The following is a 21,292-nucleotide window of genomic DNA, read 5'->3' as shown; positions in this document are numbered from 1 at the left end:
TTTTTCCCCTCCTAGTTTTTTCATATTCTTTTAGTTTTTATCACCAAAGAGGGGAAAAATGGAAAAAAAAATGCTTTCAGTTCTCTTAATTTTAACATTTTTTTTTCCCCAACCACATTTTTTTTATTTTTTTTTACCCCCCTCCCCCCCTCAGCCGGGTCAAATTTGCAGAATATACACCCCTGGGTTTTTATGGAAAATATCTACATGTAAAGGGTGAGCAAAAAAAAATGCGTAGATTTTTAAAATTCAAATTGCGCGGCTTGTGTTAATGGTAGAAAAAAGGCACGCATATTGTTAGAACCGCTAAGAAGTCTATTTTTAGAAAATATAAAAACGATTTCTAAGCTATGTATAGTTTAGGAGCTACGTGTTAAAATGTCCCAACTGACTTAAAACTTGACTTGCGAGTAAATTTTGGGACATTTTACCTTCTGGCTCCTAGATTATTTGTAGCACAGGAACCGTTTTTATATTTCCAAAAAATACAGTTCATAGCGGTTCTAACGGTATGCGTAACATTTTTCTACTATTAACACAAGCAGCGCAATTTGAAATTTAAAAATGTAGGCATCTCTTTTTGCAAAATATCTTCTCTAATTTTTAGTTATATTTTAAAATTTACTCGCAAGTCAAGTTTTACACCAGCTTGGACATTTTAACACGTAGCTCCTAAATTATGCGTAGCACAGGAATCGTTTTTATATTTCCTGAAAATAGACTTCTTAGCGGTTTTAACGACATGCGTGCCTTTTTTCTACCATTAACACAAGCCGCGCAATTTGAATTTTTAAAATCTACGCATTTTTTTTTGCTCACCCTTTATGTTTATCAAATTGCGGATTCTAATATCAATGGTTGAAAATTTAAACATTTTTTGTTAAAGATAAAATTCAAATATTATTTTATTGTTCTGTTATTAAAAATTATGTGATCACAATTTTTTTATTTATGTTACCATTTTATAACAATATCACAAAAATATTTTGTTTTAAAAATGCATGGAGAATTGAAATTAAAATATGCAAATTACAGTGTGTCAAAATAGTATTTAAATATGCAAAATAAAGTTATTATTAATAATAAATATGTTTATTGTTTATATAATTTTTTTATGAAATACCTATGTAAAACTGATTATTTCAGATTTAGATTTAATATATATGGAACGATAATGTTACACAGAATGAGAGTTTGTTCTAAAAGTTGGATTACAGGAAGGTGGAATGATAACTAAATCGATATATTATTATTATTTCTTGGATCTTACACCAGATTTTCATGTACTCAGATAAAGTAATATTTGCAGCGGGCTATAAATTTAAGATTTATAAGATTAAAAACAGTTTTCTTAGACCCAAAGGCCCGATTTAACAAAACTGGTATTAGTTTCATGATTTTTATTTAATAAAATATATGTGGAAAGTTGTGGGCTGTTTTTTACACTAGTCTCCAAGGTTTTATATCAGCATTTCTTATTCGTTGGTTCAACAACTTGTTGGGACTATTAATGAATTTTGATTGGTTGGTTCATAAAGTTGAGTTGAACCACTAATTCTAACAGAATTTTGTGTATCTATATTGGTGATGTACATCAATTTATCTGCCATTGTCTTATCCCTTTAGATCCCTGACTATACATTCCTTTCTATTAGCTACAGAACTGTTGACCTGGAGAAAGAAGATGCCAGTCAACAACATAGCTTTTTCATTCATGTAAGATATGGTTCATTTTTAATTTTCATAGATTTAGGTGGGGCGGGGGAAAGTTTTGACACACTTTCACGGTTCCTTAACCTGGAGACCTATCCAAAAAAAACCTTAAAACTTTAGAAAAATCTTCATATAAGAAAGATTTATCCCTAATAAACTATCCTCTCAGTTCAAAGATAAAGCCTATTCACACCGTTTATGCAAATGTGTCAAAAATCCCCCCTTGATTTTTTCTTTTTATGTAAAGTAGTAAGGATTTTTTATTCTTCTTTAGAATCTCACTCACCACTGAACCGATTAAGCTTTCCATTTTAAGAAAAGCTATATAAAGGCCTTGGAATGGAATGAAGTGAAATTGGTGCCTTCCTTCAAAGTGCATAAGGGGCACTGAACCCCCCACCCCATCATATTTTTGAAATTAAGAGTTTTTTTTGTTATATTTTGAAATTTATCCTAGAAAACGAAACTTCTGTGATGGCACCGAAGAAGAAATAAGTTCAGTTGAAGAAAGGATTGACAAACTTAGATTATCTAGAAAAGTATTGTACCCAAGTAATTTCAAGGTTATTTATTATCATAATTTTATTTATAATAAAAGCAAAGTTTTGTTAAAGCATTTAATAAATTTTTATCCTGGCATGGTACTTTCCCACAAGGTACCTAACAAACACAACCCCCTCCCCCTTTATTTTGGAGATAAATTGAAAATATGGGTATGGTGAAGTTTATTTAACTATGCCCAATTCTACGGGGCCTATACCTTCCTTGCCCTAGCCTTTGATTTCATGTATAGATATTTCCAGTATGGCTTTCGCTGGATTAAAACTGGTTCTCAGTCATGGTGAAAAATCGTGTATAGTATCGTATTACAAACAATTTTCCAGGAATATCGAATAAAAAAAACATAAAAATTAATACCTACCATTTTTTAAGCCATCTGTGCTATCAAAACAGGTTTTTTATCTTATAATTTTTATTATTTATAATATCCCCGGAATTTGTCTATAGAATGATACCAAAGATAACTAATATTGTATTATTTAGGTTACCTGCGATGTAAAACATGTTCTAGAAGCATTTTCTCACCTTGAAAAAGGAGAAATTTCTAGTGGCGATAATGTAAATGTAGCTGGAATGATCATTAATGTTAGGTAGGTTTGTTATAAGTTTATAGTAATTAATCCAGATTCCAAGTTTAAGACAGAAAGCACCTACAAAGACACACTTCTTGTTACTTCTATACAAGGACTAGCGGCTACGCCTCTAGGGGTTAAGTTGTAGTTTTGGACAGAAAAGATTTCGGCGGTACCCTTGTAAGAAAGGAAGTCAAAAAAGTATCCTATGAGAAGCTATATTAACGTAAAGAAGAACCATATTTGTGTAGCTGTTAACGAGATCCTTCGGTACAGACAGACACCCACACACATAGATCCTTAGAGACAATATTGGACATCAATGAATATTTAAGTTAATGTAATATCCATAATATTAATTATAGATCTTCTGGAAAGAAAATAAAGTTCGTGGATTTATTCAGCAACGGAGATAAAATTCAACTAAAAGTTCATGCAGATCATTTTTCTTCTCTGGAAGATTTTCATCAACAAATTGATTCTCTGAGACGTGGTGATAGAATAGGTAGGTAGGTATTGTAAAGTATAGAACTAGGTTTTTTATTCAGGGGTGTATATTCTTTGCTAGATTTACGTACCAAAGTAATAAATATAGTAGATCTAGATTTCTAAACAGTAAGTAAATTGCACTATAAACACAATGTAGGATAAATCCAGCCTAATTATTGGTTACTATTAGCGTGTACATATTTTTGTAAAGACAGTTTTCATTTTATATAAGTCAGCTATAAACAGTTTAATTTCTTAGGATAAAGTTAGCTTTCGGAAATCATATCAAATTTACGTCGCTCGTATTATCGGAATGAATCAAATTTATGATATATGACTTATATGTGACCATTTATAGCTTGGGTTATAAAAAGTGTGTTTATTTACTTTTCTTAGGTGTTGTTGGGAAACCATGTAGAACAAAATCTGGAGAGCTAAGTTTAGACTGTTCACAGGTACATAATAAAAAAATCTCCAAATATAGAGTAGCTGATTAGATACCTAGGTATTTGTTTTTCCATGTATTTAGAGCTGAATTAAAACAGTTACTGATTTAAAATACTTACTACTATAAGGTTTATTATTTATTTTAGATAGAATTGCTGGCACCTTGCTTAAGAAATCTACCAGTAAAACTAGGTAGATATCATTTTATTTTATTTCAATTTTGATGTACTTATAGGTAACAGGTTGCAGGTAAAATAGTTTTCTCCACTTTGGACAACTAAATTATTTGAATATTTCCGTTGCTGTCAAAAACTGAACACTCCATTATTTAGGAAATAAGAAGAAAGGGGTGGGGGCTAACCTTATAGGGCTACCTAGTAACCAATATATCCTAACCTGACCTAAAGATATAAACAATCAAATGAATAACTCCCTCAAACTTATTTTGAATTTTTTAAAAATGTGCCCGACTTGAAAAAAAATGCCATTAAAGCTTACCTTTGTATTTTGTAGAAAGTGGGCAAAAGAAGTTGAAACGACGCTACCTTGATATCCTAATTAACCAACAACTACGCTCCACCCTGGTTACCAGATCCAGAATCATCCAACAGTTTAGAACATTTTTCCAAGAGCGAGGATTTATTGAGGTGGAGACACCCATTCTTGCTACAAATATAGGTACCTATTGATTTTTTTATGCCAGGGAGGGACATTGGAATGTAATTTGCATTGGCACCCAAAGTTTTATCACCATGTTATCTTATTTGTTGTCTGGGTACTTTTAATGAAATATGATTGGTTGTTTCCAAACTTTTAACCAATAATTTTATTTTAATCTACTTAAGGTTTAGTTTGTTTGTAAATTGGAGAATTATATCAATCAATTTTTAGTTCATTGCTTACCCATAAAGTTCCTTGAATTTATCATTATGCCTATACAGATTTCTTTCTTTTTGTAGTTAAAAGTTAACGTACTATGATTTTTGTCTATGGTAGATGTTGATGTTTTACTTTTTTTTGTATAATAAACCAGGACATTATTATTCTTAATATTCAGGTGGCGCAGCCGCTGAACCCTTCATAACCCACCACAACGAGATGAAAACAAATTTGTACATGAGAGTTGCGCCAGAGCTGTATCTTAAACAACTTGTCATAGCTGGATTTGATAGGGTCTTTGAAATTGGAAAACTTTTCAGGTAAACTAATTACCTACCCAAAGTTTTTTATTATTTTTAATCATATTTAGATTTATTTTGACTAACAAATTCTTGGCCTAAATAATGAAGACCCTTTTTGTCTGCTAGCAAAATAATTAGGTACTTTTGTTTTGTAGGGAAATTGCTGTATTTATATTTTCGACTCTATTAGCCAGTGTTCTGGAGCCGGAGCCGGGAGCCGGGAGCAGCAACATTTTTGGTGGAGCCGGATCCGGAGCCGTATTTTTCGTTAAAAACGGCTCCGGCTCCGGATTAGTTAAAAATGATTTTTAAAGTAATATTATAATTTGGCAACGGTCTATTTCCATATAATAAACTGAAAAACTATTGTTACTTAACAAATAGACACACATCCTTCTACTTTTATATAGCTTTAATCAAATAAAAGCAAAATATTTTATATTATTTATTTTATTTCATCAAATTCAATAATGAAAAAAAATTGATATATTAATTTTAAGGTAGGAGCCGGAGCCGTATTTCAAAATACGGCTCCGACACCCTGCTATTAGCTGATTTCAAAGAACCAATATAAAATCGGGACAGGGTCCCCGCCCTGTGGGCAAAGTTACATATAGCTTATGTTCCCTGTATTCTATTGTTTTAATCCCTCCCTCCCCCCCCCCCCCCTACATCTTATTTTTGATCAAAAAAAGGAGGGTGTACTTTAATTCTTTCTTTCTGAGAATAATTTTAATATCTTCTACATTTCTTAATATTCAGGAACGAAGGTGTGGATCCAAGTCATAATCCAGAATTTACCAGCTGTGAGTTCTACCTGGCACATGCTACCTACAAAGATCTCATGCTCTTAACTAATCAGCTGTTTTCTGCCATTGTTAAGGTAGGTAATAAATGTATAAGTAAAGATGTTATAGATGTAAGACACCATTGGCTGATATTTAAAGACCCAATGGAAAGTCTGCACAGGTGTCACCACGTAGACATTTATATATTGAACCACTGCCCCTGTATTCGAAGTAGTAAACAAAATTGGAAAATAGCCTAAAACCAGACTTAGATATAAAAATTTAATACCTAGCCTTAATCATCCAGGGTCCTATAAGAATCTCCTATAAAATGAAAAACTCAATCGGTTCAGTAGCTACCTATCGAAATCTTAAGCACAAGACAAAAAAACCTAACTACTTTATATAATACTAGCGGCTACGCCCCTAGAGGCCTCTAGGGGCACTTGAGGAGGAAAGAGTCGAATTTAATAATTTAATTTCTTATTTTATATTTTAAAAGAAGAAGCAAAAAAAAATTTTTTTGGGGGGGGAGGAGGTTGCTCCCCCTCATTTTTAATTTTAGTTAAAAAAATGTAAAAAAAAATTTTTTGGGGGGGGGAATTTTCATTTGTTGGGGGGGTTGGGGGTGTCCCACCTCCCAAGAAAATAGTTATAAACCTTCCCAGGACCAATGAGAAGCTACCCTGTTAAGGAGAACCCGATCGGTTCAGCGGTTAGTGAGATTTTTCGGTACAAACACACAGACATCCTGTTACTTTAGTATAAGGATATCTTTTAAAATCTTGTTATTTTAGGATCTTCAATTAAAACCCGTAACAAGTGATGGAATTGAAATTGATTTCGTAAGTGAATATAAACAAATAGAGTTTTTGAAATCTTTGGAAGAAGCTCTGAATGAAGATTTACCACAACCTCAAGAGTTACACGAGAAGGAAGAAGCTACGAAGTAAGTCTCATTCAGGGGTGTATATTCTGCACAAGATTTATTTTTTTCCCCCTGCTACAAAATTTTTTATTTTTCTTCCCCCCCCCTAGTTTTTTCTCACCAAGTAGGGGGAAAATGGAAAAATATTTAAAGAACTCTATATTTTATTTATTTTATCCCTCCTACCACACATTTTTTAAAGTTTTTATCACCAAGGAGGGGGGGAAATGGAAAAAATGTTTTCAGTTTTCTTAATTTTTACATTTTTTTTCCCTCCAATCACTTATTTTTTATTCCCCCCCCCCCCTGAGCAGGGGATCCCATGTAGAATATACACCCCTGTCTCATTTATTTAATTTTGATCTTAGACTTTTATTGAAGTAACAGGATATCTAACTGTCTGTATGTAATATGTATGTATCGAAGGATCTTGCTAACCGCCGAACCGATTTGGTTTTCCTTTACAGTATTTTAGCTTCTCATAGGTCCTGGGAAGGTTTATAGATACTTTGGAAGAGGGTACTACCACCTTCCCAAGAGAAATCGCATAAAAAACATAACTAACCCCAAAAAGTAACTCTTGGACCTAAAATGCGGAGCGATAAAAAGATACGTATTACTAAAAAAAGCATGCAAAATATTGAGGCAATTTCAGTAAATGCACTAATACCTACCAAGTTTATAAGATGAAGAACCTATTAAGTTTTCTTAATCAATAAAACATTTCATGAAAGAACAAACGTAGGGGCAATCATTCCTTAGTTAGACAGTATAAGGAATATTTTAGAGTTGGTGTCATCCCTCAGAGTGCATTGTTGAGGACAGATACCCCCTCATATTTTTTGAAATAGATTGAAAATAAGGTGGGGAGGGGGTCATAATAGTTCCTCGTTTATATATTTAGATTAAGTTAGGTTATTTTGTATTTGGTACTGGGCAGCCCCGCAGGGTTAGGGAAGTGATGGTAGAGGCTAGGCATAGGAATAAAAACTCCCCTTCCCTAATCCAACTTATACTTATACTAATCCACCTAAAAGTCTCCGTTTATGTTGATATAAGAACCCTTTCTTCAATTATATATATTTATTTTAATGTTTAGGTATCTACTGGATGTATGTAAGAGTATAAACCTTAAAGTAAAACCTCCATTTACAGTTCCAAGATTGTTGGACAAACTATTCTCTCATAGCATTGAACCTGCACTCATCCAGCCAACTTTTGTTACAAGGTAAAATATTAAATTATTTTTTTTTAGTAGCGAAGCTGTTCTATAATTAGGTTATGAATGTCGGTAGGTCTAATTGTATTGTAATGGCAAAGGAGGGAGAGGGTATTAGGCTATTTATTACACTAGTCCCTAAAGTTTTATTTTAACGTTTTCTTATTAGTTGGCCTAGCAACATTGGGGACTGTTACCGAATTTTAACTGGTTAGTTCAATAAGTTGGTAGCCCAAACATTTCAACCACTAATTGTAATCCATAAAAGAGGTAATTATCTGAATAATGATTGCAAAGTACAAAATTTATCGGCCATGATTTTCCTTGTTTTAAGAGGATTATTGAATTTTTTTAGCTAAATATTTTAAATTGTTTAATTGACACTTAATATAAGTTGTGTTTCATTAATGATTAATGAATAGAAATATAATAATAATAGATCAGCAATATTTGTGAAAATTATGTATTTTTTAATAAGAATGTGTATTTTTAATCAGGAATAGGACAATGGCGCATAAAGGGGGGGGGCGTAATGACATCTATTCTTAATCCGTGAGCAAAATGGTCTAAATATTGAGCTAGACCCTTCAAACTTGGTATATAAGCCTAGTCCTGTAGGTATTACATCTAAATGGCAAAAAAATCCAAAAAATTTTATTTTTAGGTTAGGTTAGGTAAGAAAAACCCTGCGGAAATGGGGTTTTTAGGCTTTTTTTGGTCTATATTGATGTGGAAACTTACCTTAAATTGTGTTTTCTTAGGGTTTTAACTTAAATACACCGTGTCTATTCATAAGGACATTATTTAAGATGATTCAGCAAGTTGGGGACCGACCCCAGGGGGCTAGGTGGGTGGCCCGCAAGGGTTAAGTGCATATTTTCCAATATACATGTTGTGACACATCAAATTATAGGTTTTTTAGGTCAAGGAACTCAAATTCAGAGCTAAAATAAGCATTAGACTAATCTGAAGCTAGCCCCAGCGGGAGAGGTTGGTGGCCCGCAGGGGTTAAGTGCATTTTTTCCAATATATATGTTGTGATACATCAAATTATAAGTTTTTAAGGTCAGTATCTCAAATTCAGAGCTAGAATTAGCATAAGACTAATCTGAAGCTAGCCCCAGCGGGCTAGGTTGGTGGCCCGCAGTGGTAAAGTATATTTTTCCAATATATATCTTGTTATATATCAAAATATAGGTTTTTTAGGTCAAGGAATTCAAATTATGAGCGAAAATTAGCATTAGACTAACCTGAAGCTAACCCCCCCGGGCTAGGTTGGTTTTCTGCAGGGCTTAAGAGCATTTACCTAACCTAACCTAGAAACTTACTTATATTTTTATAGGTTTTTTCTGGAATAAACTCTGTCTATTAATGAGGACTTTATCTAAAACTAGCGGCTACGCACCTAGAGGCCTCTAGGAGCACTTGAGGAGGGGGAGTCGAATTTGATAACCCAATTTTTTTATATTAGATCTTAAAAGAAAAAGTAAAAAAAAATTTTTGGGTGGGTGAACATTTTTTGTTGGGGGGGGGGTGTCCCTTCCCCCTCCTTTTTTATTTTAAATAAAAAAATATAAAAAAAATTTTGGGGGGGATTTTTATTTTTTTTGGGGAGTTTGGGGTGTCCCACCCCCCAAGAAAATAGTTATAAACCTTTCCGGGACCTATGAGAAGCTACCCTGTTAAGGAGAACCCGATCGGTTCAGCGGTTAGCGAGATCCTTCGGTACAAACACACAGACACACAGACATCCTGTTACTTTAGTATAAGGATGATATAATATAATCTGCAGGGGTTAGCCTTAGGTCAGTCTAATGCTTAAAATAGCTCTGAATTTGAGTTTCTTGACCTAAAAAACCTATAATTGTATAATTGTATGACAACACATACTTTAGAAAAAATGCACTACACCTGTGGGCCACCCACCTAGCCCGCTGGGGTTGGTCCCCAACTTGCTGGATTATCTAAAATAATGTCCTCATTAATAGACACAGTTTATTCAAGGAAAAAAACAAAAAGAATAAGTAAGTTTCTAGGTTAGGTTAGGTAAAATGCACATAATCCCTGTGGAAAATCTACCTAGCCCGCGGGGGTTAGCTTCAGGTAGGTCTTATGCCAATTTTAGCTCTGAATTTGAGTTTCTTGACCTTAAAAACCTATATTTTGATATATAACAAGATATATATTAAAAAATAATGCATTTAACCCCTGCGGGCCACCGACCTAGCCCGCTGGGGCTAGCTACAGATTAGTCTCATGCTAATTCTAGCTCTGAATTTGAGTTACTAACCTAAAAAACGTATAATTTGATGTATCACAACATATATATTGGAAAAAATGAACTTAACCACTGCGGGCCACCCACCTAGCCCGCTAGGGTCGGTCCCCGACTTGCTAGACATCTTAAATAAAGTCTTCATTAATAGACACAGTTTATTCAAGAAAAAAACCTGTAAAAATATAAGTAAGTTTCTAGGTTAGGTTAGGTAAATGCTCTTAAGCCCTGCAGAAAACCAACCTAGCCCGGGGGGGGTTAGCTTCAGGTTAGTCAAATGCTAATTTTCGCTCAGAATTTGAGTTTCTTGATCTAAAAAACCTATATTTTGATATATGTATAACAAGATATATATTGGAAAAAATGCACTTAACCCCTGCGGGCTACCAACCTAGCCCGCTGGGGCTAGCTTCAGATTAGTCTAATGCTTAATTTAGCTCCGAATTTGAGTTCCATGACCTAAAAAACCTATAATTTGATGTGTCACAACATGATGTATATTGGGAAAAATGCATTTAACCCCTGCGGGCCACCCACCTAGCCCCCTGTGGGGTCGGTCCCCAACTTGCTGAATCATCTTAAATAATGTCCTTATGAATAGACACAGTGTATTTAAGTTAAAACCCTAAGAAAAAAACAATTTAAGGTAAGTTTCCACATCAATATAGACCAAAAAAAGCCTAAAAACCCCATTTCCGCAGGGTTTTTCTTACCTAACCTAACCTAAAAATAAAAAATTTTGGATTTTTTTTGCCATTTAGATGTAATACCTACAGGACTAGGCTTTTATACCAAGTTTGAAGGGTCTAGCTCAATATTTAGACCATTTTGCTCACGGATTAAGAATAGATGTCATTACGCCCCCCCCCCCTTATTTTTTTCCTCCAAATCTTATTACCCAAATTCTGCCAATCGATATATTATAACTTGGATGTTGCGCCAGATTTTCATGTACTCTGATAATGCTCGCAGCTGGCTAAAATAACAATACTCCCAATTCCATTCCCTCCTATTGGATAGATGAACTGACCAATAATTTATAAAAGACGTCCATGTTAGTAACCTAAATTGACGAAAAAATTTTCAATTTCTAATATATCCACGCATATTCTATATCCATTGTTCTGCATGTGGTGGTTTTAATAGAGAAAAGGGATAGAGTGGGAAGTAGTATTTAAAGAAATTTTTTTTATACTTCATTGCCTACTCCCTGATGTATACTATCGAGTTATGCTCTTAAAAAATTGCTTCGCATGCACGTAAATTCTATACCTAGCTTTTACAGCAATTTTGTGGAAAATTTTTGATTCAGTTACTTTTAGTACTGCAATTTGGAAACTATTTCATACAATAATTTATAATGATTATATTTTAATTTTAGTTTTATTTACGAAAATAAATGAGTGTCTGTATAATTATTTAGTGAGGTAGGGGACATTGTGCTGTCTATTACACAAGTCCCCAAAGTTCTACAATCTTTATTACTTTTTCTTATTTATTGGCTTCACGACTTTGTTTATTTAATTTTGATTGGTTGGCTAATTAAGTTGAGCGTCAACCACTAAATCATGTAATCTACATAATGGGTAATTTTGTGTATCTTCATTAGGGATACATATCAATTTATCGGCCATTGTCTTATGCCTTTAGATTCTTATACTTTTTAAGTGTTCGTGTTCGGTCCTGGGAGAGTTTTAGGCTATTTTTAATGAGTAGGGACAGCCTCAATCCAAGAAAAAATTATCTATACTACATTTTTAAAAATTATGATTTGTTTAGTGTCTCTAAGTGTTTTGATTTTCATTAACGTTAAGGCATGTTGCGCTTTTTATATTTCTTGTGTACTTTGGGGTTGTTTGATATCATTGGGGATAGATCAAAAATACTTTTTAAAATTTTCTAACTTTATATTATAGATCTACTAAAGAATGGAGTTTTGATACTTTCCCTAACGAGCATAGAACCCTCTACCCCTTTTTAAAAATTAATTGAAAATAATGAGGAGAATATTTTTTTCTGCCTATGCCTAACCTCATTAGGGCTACCTACCTTACCAAATATAACCTAACCTAACCTTACCTAACCAAAAAAAAACATTATTCGCCATATCCTTAGTGTGGATCATTTATACGATGACATTGACACATGTATTATGTTATATCATTTAGTTGATGCGATAATTGACTTAACTATTAGAGTTAACTTACTTTTTTTTTACTTTCATTATTTTCTGTTTGTTGGCTGATTTAAAATTCCTTTTTAATTTAAAGTTAGGTAGTATTTTTGTGGGTGGAAATAAATTAAAATAGCACTTAATATACTACAAGCAACTTTTTACGGGGGGGGGGGCAGGGATAGGGGAGGGGGTGATCAGGACAATATCTTTAGATTCCAACCCTCCTTCCAAATAGCCTAACACCTTTCCTAGACCAACGTTAAACTTCCCTGGAAATTATTGAACAAATTGTCCAGCCATTCATGAGATCTTAGCGGATATACAGGCAGAAAGACATTCTCCTACTTAGTTGGCTGCAACCATATCTTATGGGTTCAAACTTTCAATTAAAATGAATAAGTACAAATAAATAAGTGGGTTAACTGTTTTTTTTTATCAATTTTATTTGCTGGGGTTAACCAACCATCCTTTGTAATCTTGTATTTTCTAATATGAATCATTTTATTTAAAAAAATAAAGAATTGTGAGGTGAATAAGCTGTTTTCTTTCCCTCCCCTCTGTTAATATTAAGCCACTATATGCTTGGGGCGAAGACACTTGTATGATTGGTCTATATCAACAAAATTATTGACATTTGTACTTTAATTAAATCTTTATTATTTAAAAAAAGATTGTCAGACATACTGTGATATTTGAAGACTATAGTAGACTAGTACACTCATTTTATTTTGAAATTTCATTATGATATATTAGAAGTTATATGTTATAAGTTTTGATCACGGCGAAATTATTAAAAAGGCTGACAACATCCATAAAAGCGAAGCTCTTTAACGTTAGGAAAAACGAGCATTAACATTTGTAGCGTCAAGACTTAATAAGCACAATATAAATGGATAAGTCTAAACAAAATTTTTAGAACATTTGTTGCACAAACAGCTAAAATACAGGATAATGTTTAAGGGCATACCTACATTTTTAGGACTTAATTATAGAGATGATTCGCTTATAACCTTTTACTTTGTTGTCCCAGGCATCCTATGGTTATGTCTCCCCTGGCAAAGCCTGATCCAGATTGTGTGCATTTGGCCCAGAGATTTGAACTTTTTGTTTCTGGATTAGAGGTAAAAATTAGTAAAGCTTTTCTTTAATACAAAATGTAAGTAAATTGATTAATATTGTGGCTTCTTGCTTAACACGTTTCCAGTATGTCTTGGAAACTGATAAATATCCGCTGGATTTGAACAGCTTTTCAGCCATACTGAAAAATCATGTATAGCATCGTATTACAGACAATTTTCCACAAATATTAAACTAAAAATCACTACTATTAATCCCTTTCTCTGTCAAGATAAGCCAGTCAGTTAAAACAAGCCAAATCTAGACCTGTATAATATGCAACCATAAGCGTGCAAAAGGGAGTTGTGAATACCCCCCCCCCCCCCTTCAACCTTCCTGTCTTCCCCTTCCCTCCCTTCCCCTCGTGGTTTATACCCCCTGACAAAACCCTTTGTACGCCTGTACTATCTGCAACCCCCTCCCAAATATCCATCATAAGGCGGAATAATTCTCCCCCCATTTTAATTTAGCGCGCTATGTGTCGTCGCATCGTAGCTTGACATAGTACTTTACTAATCGCACATATGTAGTGGGAAAATAATATTCGTATTTGTTTAGTCGTACTTATATTAACATCTTTAAGTGATATTTAACTTTAGTCTGATTTATGTTATTGTTATTAGCACGAGTTAGTTGAGTTCAGTTTCTTATATATACAGATGTTTTATCAAAATAAGGGTACAAAAATTAATTTTTAAAGAAATATTTTCATTATATTATACATTGTTTTGGTAAGTTAATAACTAAGTATGGCCGTTGCTAAAGCTGAAAATACCTGTTTAAGGTATTTAATTCGAGAATATGTGGTAGTATTTGGACAAACTTGACTTTTTATTAATATATTAAATTTATCTTTTATAGAAATATATTTATTTCGCTAACTATTGTTATAATTGTTATAGTTATGTAATGCATATACAGAGTTAAACGATCCTCAAATCCAAAGGGCAACATTGGCGGAACAGGTAACTTTAAAATTACAGCGGCCACGCCTCCTAGAAGCCTCTAGGGCCATTTAAGTGAAGGGGGGGGGGGGTTCGATCCACCCTAGCTTCATATTACTGATTGTTTTAAAAGTAAAAGTAAAAAAATTGTGTGGGGGGTGTGCAAATATTTTTTTATAGGGGGTGAAGTTTCTAAGGAGGGTGGTGATAGTCGCCACCAAAATATTTACAAACCTTTCCTGGGCTTATAAGAAGATTCAATGAAAAGAAGAACCATATCGGTTCAACAGTTAGCGAGATCCTACGATACAGACAAAAGTTATGAAATGATTTTTTTTATGAAACCACTGAATCTGTTAGGTATATATAACTGATTAGTTAATAAAATGAAATCTTACAAGTTACACATAGTTTTAAACTGTGATATATACACTTAAAATATTAGTTTCTTGAAAAAGAAACCTAATTGAATTGGTTATGTAAATACCAAACAAAGAAAACTAGTGCTTTCCTTCAAAGTGATTAGCGAGCACCGAAGCTCTCGAATCCCTTTCCATTTTAGATGAATTTAAATTATCTCGGGGGAGGGGAGGTTAGTATTTTATCTTTGAGCATAATCTCTTCGAGTGACCCTAAACCTGAGGGGCTACCTGGCCTAAAGTAAAAAACTAACCCCCCTTCCTCCCACCCCCTGTTCTTATTATTTCAAATAGGGGGGGGGGGGGATCTATGGTCGAATGTTCACTTTAAGGGAAACCGTTAGCTAACTTAATTTCGTGTGTAAAATGAATCTTATTTGTTGAATTTAGGCTGGTTTATTAGACCCAGAAAGTATGTTACCTTACTAAGATTATTATTATATATGTTTAGGCTGGTCTATTAGATCCAGAGAGTATGTTACCAGACGAAGATTATTATTATATAAATTTAGGCTGGTTTATTAGACCCAGAGAGTATGTTACCTTACTAAGATTATTATTATATAAAGGGGGGGGGCGAAAGTGACACTTTTTGAAACCAAAACTAAAAGTCAAAGGAACTCAACTAAAAAAAGAGTTACAGGTCTGACATTTTGCATGGCAGTTGCTTTATAGGGGTACAATATGGAACTGTGAAGAAACGGCGGCGCAACCGCCGAAAACCGCCGAGAAAAGGCAACAAAAATTATGGCGGGAAACGGCGGTTTTCGGCGGTTGCGCCGCCGTTTCTTCACAGTTCCATATTGTACCCCTATAAAGCAACTGCCATGCAAAATCTCAGACCTGTAACCCTTTTTTTAGTTGAGTTCCTTTGTTGACTCTTAGTTTTGGTTTCAAAAAGTGTCACTTTCGCCCCCCCCCTTTAGGCTGGTCTATTAGACCCAGAAAGTATGTTACCTTACTAAGATTATTTATTATTATATAAATTTAGGCTGGTCTATTAGACCCAGAAAGTATGTTACCTTACTAAGATTATTATTATGTTTAGGCTGGTCTATTAGACCCAGAAAGTATGTTACCAGACGAAGATTATTGCATCGCCCTTGAATATGGTTTACCACCAACAGCAGGTTTCAATGTTTTAAGATGTTAAATCTTACAGTAGTGCTCTATTAAAATACTAGCGGCTACATAATTAAGGAGGGGGGGTGGGGGGGAGTCGACTGCCCGATTTTCAATATCTATAATACAAAGTAGAACGATGTCTGTCTGTTTGTAGCGAAGGATCTCGCTAACCGCTGAACCGATCGGGCTCTCCTTAACAGGGTAGCTTCTAAAAGGTCCTGGGAAGGTTTGTAACTATTTTGGGGGAGGGTACCACCACCCTCCCAAGAGAAATCACAATAAAATCGAGAGAAAAAAATTGAAATATTTCCGCCGCATAGTGTCGCTAGCGTAGTCACGCTGCGTAGAGACAAAAATTTAACAGCTGATAACATAGACAAATTATTTCTCAAATTAGATAGGTATTTAAAATAAAAAATAAAACATTTAAATGCCACTAGTTAGTTCTAAAAAGAAAAAAGTAAAAAAATGGGATAGAGTTAATTTTGTTCTAGGGTTAAATTCTGTTTGGAGGGTGGAGATACCCTCCCCCAAAATAGTTATAAACCTCCCCTGGAACTATATTAAGCTTCACTGTAAAGAAGAACCATATCGGTTTAGTGGTTAGTCATATCATTAGCTACAGATAAAAAAGCTTACCTACCGCTTTATATAATACGTTGAATCACCATTTTAAAAGCCAGAACAAATTTTTCAAATACTGATTTTTGGGACTTTTATTGTATTTTGATTGGTTGGTTTAAGCTATTCTTGTCCTAACTTTTCAACTCATTGTCCTATCTCTTAAGATTTCCAGTAAACATATTTTTTAGCAGTGAAAGTTTTTCTATAGATTACTTTGTCTGTCCATCCGTAACGCTGTGGGAGTAATCAGATTTACTAAGTTGCTATTAAAGCTAGGCATTTTCAAGATTTCCATCATTATGAGACAATTTGTGTTTCTTTGTGCTTCGCTACTTATGGATGTTGTCATCCTAGTTTAAATGAAGTTATTTTCTACAAGTTATATTTTATTTTTTAGGATGGGGATGTGGAATTGACAGACTAACTGCCATACTCACAAACAATTCATCCATCAAGGATACAATTACCTTTCCTTTGAGAAAATCAAGTTGAACTTTGAATTTACAGATTTTCCAACTTAATACCTATCTATTTATTTAGTCCATGTTTTCATTATTTTCTTAATCTTTTTTAACAATAATTGTGTAGAACGGGGATGTCTGTCGACATCTCTCTTAAAATTGTAATTGGGAAGCATTGCCTTTCCATTTTTTCACCCCATCAAGAAATACACCACTCCCTCCTTGACCAAATCCTGTGCGCACACGCCACTAGATTTTGTTCTTTTTATTTATGTAATTTTTGGGAAGTGTGTTCATATTTTAAACTTATTGCGAAAAGATGAAAGTTAGGTAATATTTCGCAGGATTTTCAATATTTTTGCCTAATTTTACTTTGTTAAACATTGCGAACTCGATATGTAATTACTAAGATGTTGCACCAGATTTTCACGTACTCTAATAAAGTGATACTTGCAGCTGGCTAAAATAACGATACCCTCCATTCAACTCCCATTTCCCCATCTCCTCCCTTCTACTGTATGAACGAGTTCCGTGTTAGCAACCTAAATTAACAACAATTTTTCCCCTGTCATAATATCCACTTATACTCTATAACCATTGCTTTCAGATTTGTAACTACATTATCTTGTAGTATACAAATAAATGAAAATGAAGTATATCCTCGTGACTGGCGGAGTTATCTCTGGTATTGGCAAGGGAGTCACAGCCGCCTCTCTAGGAAAGTGTTCATACAAATCCACCAATTAAATTTTTCCCCACCTCTTTCATGAAAGTTTAATTATCAAACTGCTGCGCTTATAGCCTATAGCATCAAGGGGTTCTGTATTCTAAGGGACGGAAAGAGGGCAGAAACATAGATTAGAACCACACCAAGTCTGAAAGGGAGGGGGTGGTTGTGACACTTTTTGAAACCAAAACTACAACTTAAAAAAGAGTTACAGCACTGAAATTTGAAATGACAATCGTTTTAAAGAGGTACAATTTGGAACTATGAAGAAAAGATGGTGAAACCGCCGTTTCCTGCCAAAAAAAAACAATTCGGCGATAGCTTCGGTTCCGCCGTCGTTTCTTCATAGTTCCACATTGTACCTCTTTAAAGCAACTGCCATACCAAATGTCAGTGCTATAACACTTTTTTTTGTTGATTTCCTTAGATTTTTATTTTTTGTTTCAAAAAGTGTCACAACCGCCTCCCCCCCCTTTGAAAATAGAATAGCCTAAAACCGCCAGACCAGTACCTAGTTATTTTGATTATAAGCTTCAGAAAATAAACTCATACAACTTTATATTATAGGACAAGATGTTTTTAACAATGAAAATACTGTAATGACCATGCATTTAAGGACTTCCAAGACAAAGGTTTTATTATCGAATTTTTTGTTGAGTGTATTAGTCTTAAATTTTATTTGATCAACTATCTATAAATGTATAACTAAATAATGATACCTTTATCATTCTTATAATCATTATTTAAAGATTCGCTTAAATCATCTTTAATACTTACTGGTTATTTTTGGTATATATTATATGTATGAATTTGTAGGTGTTATTTTAAAGCATGCTGGACTGGCAGTTACATCCATCAAAATTGATCCCTACATCAACATAGGTGAGTACTCAGTATATTTATATATTTTTAAAAATGGGCTCTTTCCTAGTTTTAGAGCGCAGCTACTTTAAATCTTTGTTCTTTGTGATACGTCATACATTCTAGAGGTAGCGAATGTATTAATTTCCCTTATTTACAGAAAATACACTTTTCTGCTTAACTTGACGCGTTAGCACACGTCTTCACAAACATATACGCACAAGCTGCGTCTTAATTTGCAAATAACAAAACATGAGTTTACCGAATTTGTCATAAAGATGTCCAAAAGGGGACTATGCACGAACAAGAGCAAGTGATTCTAAGCACCTTCCAGCAGTGATTCTAAATGTTTTTTTTAGTGAATATACTAGGGTTATGTTTAATATCGTTATATCGATTTTAAAAGTTTCACCATGGTTTTATATGAATACCTAAAACTTTAAAAGGTTGGACATTTTGTTACTAAATTAATAACATCAAATGTTTTGTTGAGTTCAAACTGCTTATGACACTAAAGTAAACTTTTTGATGAAATATGTTAATTTAGAAAAAGGGATGTAAAATTGTATTATTGTTAACAGTTTTATTTGTATACTTCGTAATTTATAGCATTTGATTATGTTTTGGCGTGTTATTTTATTTGAACTATTAAAGTTTTAACCCAACAAAACATTTGATGATATTACGTCAAAAAATGTTTCAAAGTTTACTTATAAAAAACCATGGTGAAACTCATTTTTTTAGTCGATATATCGATATTTAACCTAACCCTAGTATATTCTAAAAAACATTTAGAATCACTGCTGGAAGGTGCTTAGAATCACTTGCTCTTGTTCGTGCATAGTCCCCTTTCATTATTGAAGTCAAATCATTCAAGAATCTTCTTCATAAAAACTGTTTTACAGATTGTTGTTCTTGGCTATTTTGATCCACTTTTGTTGGATATAATTCTATTTTATAAAGAAGCGTTTTTTGTCTGTCCCGAAGGATCTTGCTAACCGCTGAACCGATATTGCTCTCCTTTACAGTGAAGCTTCTTATAGGTCCTTCCTGGGAAGGTTTTAAACTATTTTTCGTAAGGGTGTCTTCACCCCCCTCTCCCCCAAAAATAATTTTTATTACTCTTTTGAAACTCAAATTTAAAATAGGATGAGGTCGACTTTTCCTTCTCCTACCAGTGCAGTGCCCCTAGAGGCTTCTTGGGGCGTAGCCGCTAGTTTTCAATATAATAACACTTTTAATTATTAATTTTTTAAGACGCCGGTTGTTTCTCCCCCTACGAGCACGGTGAAGTATATGTCCTGGACGATGGAGGCGAGGTTGATCTTGATCTTGGCAACTATGAGAGATTTCTCAATGTCAGCCTTTCAAGAGATAATAATATTACAACAGGCAAGTGTTTACATCTACTAGAAATAGCATGAAAATTCCTAAAACAATGAGGTAAACATATCCATTTCTATATTTTGCAGTATGGTTTCGAAAACGATTAAGATCCGCCGAAAACTCATGTATAGCATCGTATTACAGACAATTTTTCACAAATATTAAAATTAAAATCATAAAGGGGGGGGGGGTTTAATGCAACCATCTCGTAATCAATGTATAAATGGCACTTAAAATTCGAATTTTGATCTGAAATTGTGCATGAGTAATCCTTGGTAGGTCTATTTTCCCTAAATCGAAAAAAAAGTTGAAAAAGTAACGGCTAGCAGCTCAGCCGTTTAGCCGTTTTTTGGCTATTTTTAGGGCAAATCTTCATGAATTACGTAGAAATCAACTTTTTGAAACATATTTTTGCTTTAAATCATGTGAAATGATACAAAAAAAACATTTTTTAGATTTCTAGTACCAGCAACTTCCGGCTAGAACCGTTTGAAAACGTTTTGGATTGGAAAAGAGCATTATGTGGAGAGAGGTTTCGTGATGGATTTCGCTTGAAAATACCCAACAAATGTCTAAACGGATGAGCCGCCAGCCGTTAGCCGCTACTTTTCCAACTTTTTGTTCGATTTAGGGAAAATAGACCTACCAAGGATTACTCATGCAAAATTTCAGATCCAAATTCGAATTCTAAGTGCCATTTATACATTGATTACGAGATGGTTGCATTAAAAACCCCCCCCTTAATATCAATTATGATAGTCCGAGCCTTCGGCCCCTCTTGGATAACAACCTGTTATTTTTTATAATTTTACAGTTTAAAATCCGCGGAAATCTGTCTAATACGATGCGATACTATTATTTCCCTTCGTCTCTCTTCTACAACTCACTTTGTCCGTTTGTCCATTCATATTTTTTGTGCTTTGCTACTTATGAATGCCGTTATCCTTGTTATAGGTAAAATCTACCAGCATGTGATCAACAAAGAGAGGAGGGGAGACTTTCTTGGTGTTACAGTTCAAGTTGTCCCACATATTACAGATGCTATACAGGTTAGCTATACAAGACCCGCAATCAAATGCTTGGTTTTAGTCACCAAAGTTTTAAAATAACGGTTTCTCATTCGTTTTCTACAACTTTGGAGAGACTTTTATTTAGTTTTGATTGGTTGGTTCATTGCCTAAACGTTTCAACCACGCATTGTAATTACAGAAAGGTTAATTTGGGTATCATCATTGGGTATGTACATCGATTTATCGGCCATTGTCTTATCCCTTTAGATC

At 33.9% G+C, this 21,292-nt stretch overlaps 2 protein-coding genes across 7 annotated transcripts in view; both read left to right on the top strand.

Moving 5' to 3' along the window:
• Positions 1–1,150: 1,150 nt before the first annotated feature.
• Positions 1,151–17,646, top strand: LOC145330138 (lysine--tRNA ligase-like). Of its 3 annotated transcripts, XM_080174757.1 has the most exons (16): positions 1,151–1,217; positions 1,656–1,716; positions 2,171–2,276; positions 2,758–2,864; positions 3,212–3,351; positions 3,732–3,790; positions 3,929–3,974; positions 4,296–4,460; positions 4,840–4,981; positions 5,726–5,846; positions 6,549–6,700; positions 7,779–7,907; positions 13,380–13,470; positions 14,368–14,430; positions 15,877–15,958; positions 16,975–17,646. In XM_080174757.1, the coding sequence occupies exons 1-16, from the start codon at positions 1,175–1,177 to the stop codon at positions 17,067–17,069; spliced, it is 1,602 nt and encodes a 533-aa protein (XP_080030883.1). In that variant the 5' UTR covers positions 1,151–1,174; the 3' UTR covers positions 17,070–17,646. The 3 variants fall into 3 exon arrangements, with proteins under 3 accessions (XP_080030883.1, XP_080030945.1, XP_080031021.1); XM_080174819.1 differs by lacking the exons at positions 15,877–15,958; positions 16,975–17,646 and adding an exon at positions 15,755–15,800; XM_080174895.1 differs by lacking the exons at positions 15,877–15,958; positions 16,975–17,646 and adding an exon at positions 15,219–15,264.
• The window catches only part of Ctps (CTP synthase), a 21,553-nt gene continuing 17,819 nt past the window's right edge, over positions 17,559–21,292 (top strand). For all 4 annotated transcript variants that reach the window (XR_013883245.1, XR_013883261.1, XR_013883255.1 and 1 more), the window contains exons 1-4: positions 17,559–17,757; positions 18,583–18,647; positions 19,884–20,018; positions 20,967–21,061. Coding sequence is in view for 1 of the 4 variants with exons in the window: in XM_080174545.1 (XP_080030671.1) it covers positions 17,681–17,757; positions 18,583–18,647; positions 19,884–20,018; positions 20,967–21,061 (372 nt within the window). In the remaining 3 variants the exon portion in view is untranslated. The remainder of the gene's footprint in view (positions 17,758–18,582; positions 18,648–19,883; positions 20,019–20,966; positions 21,062–21,292) is intronic.

This window comes from Acartia tonsa, chromosome 1 (genome assembly GCF_053477335.1).
Source record: "Acartia tonsa isolate MP-2025a chromosome 1, ASM5347733v1, whole genome shotgun sequence".
NCBI lineage: Eukaryota > Metazoa > Arthropoda > Copepoda > Calanoida > Acartiidae > Acartia > Acartia tonsa.
Note: the sequence above shows the minus strand (reverse complement) of the source record. Positions and strands in the feature narration are given on the sequence as shown.

Coding starts and splice junctions, on each gene's coding strand:
- LOC145330138 (XM_080174757.1), top strand. CDS start 1,175: ATGTTACACAGAATGAGAGTTTGTTCTAAAAGTTGGATTACAG. Junction 1,717..2,170: donor AACATAGCTTTTTCATTCAT/GTAAGATATGGT, acceptor AATTTATCCTAG/AAAACGAAACTTCTGTGATG. Junction 3,975..4,295: donor AAATCTACCAGTAAAACTAG/GTAGATATCATT, acceptor TGTATTTTGTAG/AAAGTGGGCAAAAGAAGTTG.